The 9,894-nt window shown below is 33.6% G+C and overlaps 1 protein-coding gene across 12 annotated transcripts in view; it reads right to left on the bottom strand.

Annotated features, from left to right (window-relative positions):
* Positions 1-4,682: 4,682 nt before the first annotated feature.
* plppr5b (phospholipid phosphatase related 5b) overlaps positions 4,683-9,894 on the bottom strand; it is a 106,442-nt gene continuing 101,230 nt past the window's right edge. For 4 of the 12 annotated variants that reach the window (XM_073939922.1, XM_073939923.1, XM_068216999.2 and 1 more), the window contains 2 exons: positions 9,711-9,841; positions 4,683-5,523 (listed from right to left, as the gene is read on the bottom strand). In XM_073939922.1, coding sequence (XP_073796023.1) covers positions 9,713-9,841 — 129 coding nt within the window. In that variant the 3' untranslated portion in view covers positions 4,683-5,523; positions 9,711-9,712. The remainder of the gene's footprint in view (positions 5,524-9,710; positions 9,842-9,894) is intronic. The other 8 variants (XM_073939919.1, XM_073939920.1, XM_073939921.1 and 5 more) reach the window with 3 other exon arrangements.

The following is a 9,894-nucleotide window of genomic DNA, read 5'->3' as shown; positions in this document are numbered from 1 at the left end:
TTGAGGTAAAAATCAGGCTACATAATCAATATTTTTATACCCATTCTGGAATATCGCATTAAAAATGCTTAAAGGAAATGCCAATATGTGCATAAATTTTGAAAATGTGCTTAAAAAAAGCTTTTCATTTACTTTTAATATTTTCAAAAAATATAAACTACGATGGAAACACATTTGCCAAAATAATTCTAGTACACACATCAAGAAAGTCAAACAGATTGTGTGATAACTTAAATAAGCATGATGAGACAGCATTAAAGCAATAACGGAAATGGTGTTTTAGTTATTCTAATAACCATTAGCCAAAGTCCACCATCAAAGTGGTTTGGTATTATTACTAGCCAAAACTATTTTCAAGTAATTTAGTCGAGTTGTAAATTATTATATAAGACAAAAGCGACTTCTCATAAAACAGCAAATTCCATTTTAGAATTTGATATTTGGTGCCGGTTTATCAGAAAGCAAAGATTTTGTTCTCTAAACTCACTGCATGTAAACGATGCTTTATTTGCAAATGTTTAATGCAATATTCTACTTTTGTGCATAAACATACAGATGAAGTCAGAATTATTACCCCCCCCCCCCCCTTTTTATTTTCTAATTTCTATTTAACAGAGAAAAGTTTTTTTTTTTCCAACACATTTCTAAACATAATAGTTTAATAACTCATTTCTAATAACTGATTTATTTTATCTTTGTCATGATGACAGCAGGTAATATTTGACTAGATATTTTTCAGGGCACTTCTATACAGCTTAAAGTGACATTTAAAGGCTAAACTGGGTTATTTAGGATAACTAGGCAGGTTAATTGTATAATGATGGTTTGTTCTGTAGACTATCAAAAAATAAAGCTTAAAGGGGCTAATAATTTTGACCGTAAAATGTTTTTTTTTAATTATTATTATTAAAAACTGTTTTTATTCTAGCCGAAATAAAACAAATAAGACTTTCTCCAGAAGAAAAAAATACTATCAGACATACTGTGAAAATTTTCTTGCTCTGTTAAACATCATTTAGGAATTTTTTTTTTTTTTTAATTTAAAGGGGGCTGATAATTCTGACCAACTGTATTTTGCGTCTTTAGATGGAAACATTGGCAAAAAAAAAAAAAAAATTTGTTGGTTCAGGTCATTAGTCAAGCTGAAGTTCTACAAAACCCATTATAATCACTCCCATTATGATCACTGAAGCTGCAATCATTTCAGTGCTTTGTAGTTCACAATTCGCAGAAGCACAAAAATCAGACTAATCGAATCACCTCTGATTGGCTACAGTGTTCACAAGCTCAATAGAAACTTGTGTAAAAAGGAATCCAATGCAATGTCCAAATTTATAAAAGTAATGCAGTGAACTGATACTCTTCATTCATTTTCACACTTAACGGTCCCATGAAATTTAAGTTTTTAGATGTTAGTATCAGTATTGTTCATTTTTAAGTTATCTGTAAGCTAGTGTGCTCCAAAACAGTGACAAAATGTGCCATTAGAAGATTTAAACTGATATAAAGATGTAAAGCTTGTAGTTTCTCATCATCAGTTTCTCATCAAATCTTGAGCAATCACTTGCTCTTTAGTATCTGACATACCCTGCCACCTTCAAGACACTTCTCTTTGCTTTTCATTTGATGCGCTTGAGCTCAATCACTCTCACAGGCAGAGTGGTGATAAAACAAAATGCTATTGGCTGCTTTTAAAAAAGAGGAGGAGCTACACTATGTCCCACCCTCTAGTCATGTTTCGGTTGAGATTACGTCAAACATCGAATAAAAATGCTCATTTCAAAGCACTTAATGAGACCTTTAAATTAATCACAACTAGTTTAATTCAATATTTTTTGTGTATCTCTAGTATGTATTATGTTGTAAAGCAGGGGTTCCCAAACTTTTCAGCCCCTGACCCCCAAAATGACAATGTCAGTGACTCGCGACCCCCAATATCCTCTGAGGTGGTTATAAATACAGAAACCTTGCATGCAATGGTGCACACACACACACACCAATAGACCCAAGTCTATTCTTTGTTTCTTTTTTTAATGTGTACAGTGCTGTAAATGGACCAGAAAGTTCAACCTGGTGTTATAAAATCAATCCGCTGCATCTGATGCTATTGCTGTGTATTTAATATAATGTACCCCAGGGGTCGCAATCCAATAGAACAGGGGTGCTCAACCCTGTTCCTGGAGATCTACCTTCCTGCAGATTTCAGTTGCAGCCCTGCCTGTAATTATCAAGTGCTGTTCAGGTCCTTATTAATTGATTCAGATGTATTTGATCAGGGTGGGAGCTAAACTCTGTAGGAGGGTAGATCTCCAGGAACAGAAACCCTGGAACCCCTGCAATAGAAATATAAGCTATTATAGTAACTATATAGTATATATTTTTTCTCTTCAGTTGATTATGAATAAAATATGGTAAATCTTGTGGTTTAATAAAAATAAATCGATTTTTGGAAATCACCAGGAGACCCCCCTTCATTGTCCCGCGACCCCTCTGGGGGTCCCGACCCCCACTTTGAGAACCACTGTTGTAAAGAACTTTGATCAGCTTGTGGCTGTTTTAAACATGCTAAATAAATCAATTCAACTTTAAAAGGGCTTTTGCAATTCTATCTTGAATTTGTAGGGCATTTTTTGAGGAATTGACTAAGCTAACCAATGACTAAGCGAAAAATTCCACTTATCTGCCAAGTTTATAATAATATATGCACATTTTTAATAACTAAAGCACAACTTGAAATGATAATTAATAATGCGGAGCAAAAAATAACCCAGAATATTCTTTTAAATGGCACCACAGCATGACTGAAACACAGGGCCGGAGATCTGAAATATAAATTAGCACTAAAATAATATACAGTAGGTTGCTAATTAACATCCACAACTTCACACATGAGGTATCACATTTTGTTTTGTTTTTAATAAGTTATCAATCCTTGTCGAAAGATCTACCAGCCATTAAAAAATGAAAACAAATGCGAGTTTGGTTATTTTGAGCACTGGTTATATAGACAGATTCATTAATCTAGTGAGATGGTGATGATTGTCTTAGCAGATGATCTGTCTTTCACAGAAGCGTGAATGCATTCATTTACAATTATTATTGGCTCATGAATATTTAAACCAATATATCTTAAACTGCCTTTTTAGGTTATTTTGAGCATATCTGAGCTTTGGTATTTTGTTTTCTTTTTAAATTGAGCTTTCTTCAGGTGTTTTTAGCTTATATTCTGCTTTTTGTGTGTGGACACAGTGTATTTACTCATGTATGGAAACCCAGTTTTGCCTCAGATTGAAAAATAAGGGAGGTATTTAAATAATGATTAAAACTGTAGTCTCAGAAATAAAGTCTCACGGTGAGATATAAAATCATAATAATAACATAATTGAAACATTAAGAATGTCTTCTAAAAGAAAAAAAATCCTATTGTTAGATATAAATTATATACTGTAGTCACAATTTTAATGTTGAAATTGTGAAATATAGTCACAATTGAAAGTTAAATGTAGGTTGAATATAATATGAAATACAGTGTAAAAATTGCAATTAAGAGAAATAGTCACAATTAAGACATACATCACAATTAAGATATTTTTTGATATATAATATTACAGTTATGAGAAATAAATGGAAGAAATAAAACTGCATTTACAAGAAATAAATCATATTTTGATATAAATTCTGAGTTTTTTAAAAAATAAAGTTGCATTGCAAGTACACTTGCCGAGAAACAGACTCAATTATGAGTTATTAAAATCACAGTTATGAGAAATAAATGTGCTGTTGTACGACATAAAGTCACAAATAAAGTGACAAATGGTCAATACTGTATTCATTTGCAATCATGAAAGTCAAACTGAATTATAAAATCACAATTATATAGTTACTTTTGTCACAAATATATCTGACAAAAGTCTTGTCGCCTATTCAAGTGTTGGAAACAACAAATAATAACTTTGACTTCTAGTTGACCATTCGGTGTCAGAAGTGGCTTATATAAAAGGCAAAGGCCTCTAGATTATGCTTATTTTACTAAAATAAAATATGATCATACCTTGATTTTTAATTATTTAGTTACAGAAAGGTCTGACTTTGCTTAGACAAAAGTCTTGTCATTTAACAGAAATAATGTACAGTATAGAATATAAAGTCATGCCGCAGTGGAGAAAGAATGAATATTGTGTATGACTCACATGAGCTTGGAGGACTGCATCCATACATCACTGTAATGGCTCAAACATATTATTAATAAAGTCATCTGGAACGGCAAAGAAAGTGTTCTTGCAAGACCCCCAGAGGTTATCATGACTCTTTGGATTCATCTTCAATGCCTCCTCCTTCATCTTACCCCAGACATGCTCAATAATGTTCATGTCTGATGACTGGGCTGGCCAATCCTGAAGCACCTTGACCTTCTTTGTTTTCAGGAACTTTGATGTGGAGGCTGAAGTATGAGAAGGAGCGCTATCCTGCTGGAGAATTTGCCCTCTCCTGTGGTTTGTAATGTAATGGGCAGCTCAAATGTCTTGATACCTAAGGCTGTTGATGTTGCCATCCTCTCTGCAGATCTCTCGCACTACCCCATAGTGAATGTAACCCCAAACCATGATTTTTCCTGCAGCAAACTTGACTGATTTCTGTGAGAATCTTGGGTCTATGCAGGTTCCAACAGGTCTTCTGCAGTATTTGTGATGATTGACAGTCATCAGAAAAATCTACCTCCTGCCACATTTCCAAATGATAAACTAGAAGTGAAGTTATTATTTGTTGCCCTTATAACTGGGATTAATGACAAGACTTTTGTCAGGTAGTGTATATATTTTGAGATATTAAAAATTAATACTGCCAGTTATGCTCAAATGAGATAAATAAAACTGTAATCGTGAGATCAACACAAGACTTAATTTATAAAACACAGTGTTACAGTTTCAAAACAAATAGAATCAAAACTACCTTATTTTTAATCCTCTGAGGCAGAATCAGGCTTCAGCATGTTTGCAGTCATCCAACGCAAGCACTAGAACACAAACAAATTCAGCCATAAACATATTCTGGAATATCCGCTGACAAAGAAAAACACACATATCCACGACTGCAAGTCCATTTTGAATTCCATAGGTAGGTATTTGCATCAATGTCATCATAGAGCTCTCATACACACACACACACACACACACACACACACACACACACTCCATAAACGCAAGCAGCTGAGATTTTCTGAGCTTTGAATTTGAGCTCCATTTGCAAGAAAAGCCAACAGAAGCGGTCAGGGGAATGTGAAGTGTAAATCTTAGTCTTTATCTGTGTTATGAAAACAGTTAATAGTTGACAGTGTTTCCACGCACGCACGCACGCACACACACACACAGCAAGGGCAGAGGCATTGGAAAGGACACCATGGAGGATATGCATTTAGCATTGAGTCGTGGTTATCGGGTCTGGACGGTGAACAGCGTGGATGTCCAGTGTGTTTGCCATACGGCTGATTCGAGGTCACGTGATCTCAGCGAAGGCGATGTGATTCTGTTGACAGAGGAAGACAGAAGGAGAGACGTCAGCAAACAAACACTTCAGGACTTACAGACACATCAGATCTGGGTTCGGTTCTTCATACCTCGTTTAAAAGAACATTTTTTGTTTGAAAATAGACTCATTTTACAATGTTAACATATTTCTTTAATGCATTGAGTCGAACTCCAGGTCTGGATGGAGAAATTTTAGCTCAGCTTAGCATAAATCATTGAATCACTTTAGACCATTAGCATCATCTCGCTCAAAACTTACTAAAAAGTTTTGAAAATGTTCCTATTTAAACCTCAAGTCTTCTGTAGTTACATAAAACTGCTCCTGGGTAGATTTGAGCCAACAGACCTGTTGCTATGACAAAAACTCCTGGATAAGTTTTGAAGAAGGAAACTATCCTGGATCAAGTCAATTAATAGAATCTTGCTAGCTCAGTATTTCAAGAACGAACCTCAAATCAATGCACCCGAGCTTAGACTCAAATCACAGCAAACACACACAATATATATAAATCAGAAAAATAAGGAAAAGTTAGAAATGGAAAACGCAAATTAAAAAAAAAAAGTAGTAATTTCTAAGTTTACTTTGACTTGTATTTTATTGCAGACAATACAATAGTTGCGCTTCAAAATATGCCACAGATTCTCTATTGGTGACAGGTCAGGAATGCAGGCAGGCCAGTCAAGTACTTAAATCCTCTTCCCCTGCAGCCAGGAAGTTGTCAAAGAGATGACAATTTGTAAATTTGGCCCATTCCTCCTGCAAACAAGTCTTAAGGTGGGCAACAGTAATGGGTCTTCATTATCACATTTTGTGCTTCAAAATACACCACAGATTCTCTATTGGTGACAGGTCAGGACTGCGTGCAGGCCAGGCAAGTACATGTATCCTCTTTCTAAACAGCCAAGACTTCGTAATTAGATGTCAGTTTATAATGATGTCAATCTTAAAGTGTAAGTCAATTTTAAGCATGTTTAGCATTGTTTTACTAAAAAAAAAGAAAAAATATTTTAGAAAATTGAAATATACGAAAGTATGTTATTATTGGTGGACAAAAACTACTTTATATACATTCACACACAACCCCAAATCAGAAAAAGTTAGGGCAGAATGAAAAAACGCAAATAAAAAAGTAGTGATTTCTAAATTTACTTTGTCTTGTATTTCATTGCAGACAACACAAAAAACATTATTTAATGTGTTCCTCGTGAGTTTTATTGTTTGTTTGTTGCTGTTTTTTTCTTTCAAAATAAACACATATTTCTTTAACGTTTTATTTATTTTAAATAGATGTGATGTGATGAAAATAGAAACAATCAGGGTTAATGGATAGATTTTGATTTCTAAAGTTGTCTGAAGTTAAACACTGCTAATGTTGTTGTTTTTTGACTATTTTAAATGTTATGCTCTTAATGACAGCATTTTTACTTTTCTATTTAGAAAGAAAAAAAGTAGTTTCAGTAGTTTGCAGAACATATTAAGTTTAGTCAAGCACATAACCCTAAATGATAAATCCAGAGAAATTGAGATTTCCTAAGTGCTCTCCATTTTTCTATCGCGATAAATAAATGCTTTCTGAAAGGTATTCAAGTGAGAGCTTTAGCTGAATTTCAAGCGATTTCATGACAAGCTGAACCGAAACTACCAGCTCCATTAGACAATTCATAAATAATACAGGAGCCAGTTCATCAGGGATTCGACAAACATGAAGAACGATCACACATACACACACACACACACACACACACTCAAAAAACAAAAAAACAAGCCGCAGGTCATATTGCAAAGCGTGACCTCAGATTTTGCAGAGCATATTATTTCTTGCTATCAGTCGTGATCCGGCAGTCTCAGAGACTTGAAGAGACAAAACCGAGATGTGGATTTTCCTCGCCTTGTCCTCCCACTTTCAACTGCATTATAGTTTCTGACAGCAATCTGTCTGGAGGAGATTTTCTGCAGAAAGCAAAGTGGAATCGTCTGCCTTTCCATCCCAAAACCTCACGGGACGCTATACAGCATCCTGAAAAAAAGACGACCGGGCGGATATCTCAAATAAATATCGGCATCTCCAACTAAAGCAGAAACTAAAGATTAGCATTTTTATTGGCAAAAAAAGATCCCTGCGCTTTCATTTGCTGCGCCGACGTTGTTCCCAAATGTGTTGTCGCAGCTGAATAAGCAAACAAGAATAACATTTAATCCCTCATACACTGCGGAGAGCATTCGACAGCACAATCTGGGATTATATTATTCTCTGGTTTGCTTTTACGTGAAACGAATGCGTAAATAAAAGCATTTAAAGAGTGGTACTTGCGGTCTAATTACAGCACGATGGGGCTCAGCGGTGGCCTGTGCTTTAATTAAAAGCTGTGATTCTCTGCTGTGGAAGGAAAAGCAGTGGATAGAGAGCTAAATGCAGACGCCGGAGCCTCAGGACTGGAGGATTTTCAAACGACTTTCAAGTCTCTGTGGGCTTAGTAGTGCGTTTTCACTTCTGTTGGAGGTGTGCAATCGCTACGAGTTTTTAGGTCAGCCGACTCAAACAGCAGCATCAGGTTTCAGTTCAGCTTTTTAAATGGATTCTGAAGCACCTGCTATGAGAGAAGCGGACTAGAAGCAAGTGTGCGTGCGAGGAATCCTTATTAGGAGGCAAAACAACAACAAACCGGAGGTGCCTATCATAGTGTGATAACAAAAGACTTCAATAAAAGCCTTTATCCTGCATCTAAATCAGATGACTGTATCTTTTTGACTGAACAGCCACCAATATCAATTCATATTTCATTCATGAAACAAGCATGTTTTATATGATGCCTTGCAGACTGAAACAATATATCTGTATTGCATCATATAATTGTGATCTAGAAAAGTTACATTATGATGAGAGACCTTTAAAAAAACTGCAAATTATAGGAAGACGGGGGTCTTAGGTCTTAAAACTAAAGTCTTGATATTGATATTAATATTATTAATAAATGTATTAATAATTATTAGTAGAATTAATATTAAACATATTTTCCAAATATTAAGACATACAAATAATTGTATAATTGTAAACTATTATTGTTGTTGTTGTAATAATAATAATAATAATAATAATAATAAAGTACTATTATTATTATTATTATTATTATTATTATTATTATTATTATCATTATTATTATTTATTAGTAGTAGTATTATAATTCATATTAATTATATATATAAAATAATAATATTATATAATATATTATTAATTGTTATTATTAATTATTTTCAATATATTACAATATACAAATAATTATATAATTGTAAACTATTATTGTTGTTGTAATAATAATAATAATAATAATAAAGTATTACTATGATGATGATTATTATGATTATTATTATTATTATTATTATTATTAATTACAATCAAGTATTTTAAAATGTATCATCCAATAATTATGTTTTTGTTACATAATATATTGAAATTTACAATAAAAGTTATTCATAATCGATAATAATAATATACTACAAAAGCATAATTATTGCATCACACATTGTACCATTACTATTTTGTTTGTATGTTTTAGGACAATAATCATAATAATAAAAAAATATTATGTATTACAATAATAATTGTAGTACACAATATATATATATATATATATATATATATATATATATATATATATATATATATATATATATATATATATATATATATATATATATATATATATATATATATATATATAGAGAGAGAGAGAGAGAGAGAGAGAGAAATAAAGAAAGATAGCTAGAATAGCTATATAGATAGATAGATAGATAGATAGATAGATAGATAGATAGATAGATAGATAGATAGATAGATAGATAGATAGATAGATAGATAGATAGATAGATAGATAGATAGATAGATAGATAGATTAAATTATACACACGCACACATACATATTTATATATGAATATGCCCCTCTATAAATGCTCAATTGCATATTGCCTTTAACTTCAGAAGTAGAAGCAAGATCAGAAGCAACCATCAAGACTCAACTGCAAAGGACTTAAAAGCATGCAGTCGGAGATGCCAACGCTCTGGGTACACTGTAATTAGACACAGACAATTGTTGTGCTCGGTTGAAATGAGCATTATGGTGTTATAATGACGCGTCACTGTACTCCAGAGGTTTGGCAGCCTGAGCTCCTCACACAGGTGCGCATACGTTTATTGCCTTGTGTTCTGCAGGTGTCTGAAGCGGCTGCTGTTGCCTGTAATCCAGCTAAAGAAACCCAGGAGATGCTCTTTTAGACCACGGGACGGCAAATCCTCATCGTCCATTCTCAGTTCTGCCACCTGAGGGACAGGAGCGCACGGATACACATCTTGTTGATATGAGCGCTCAGGCT

The sequence above is a fragment of the Danio rerio genome, chromosome 24, assembly GCF_049306965.1.
Source record: "Danio rerio strain Tuebingen ecotype United States chromosome 24, GRCz12tu, whole genome shotgun sequence".
In the NCBI taxonomy this organism is placed as follows: Eukaryota; Metazoa; Chordata; class Actinopteri; order Cypriniformes; family Danionidae; genus Danio; species Danio rerio.
Note: the sequence above shows the minus strand (reverse complement) of the source record. Positions and strands in the feature narration are given on the sequence as shown.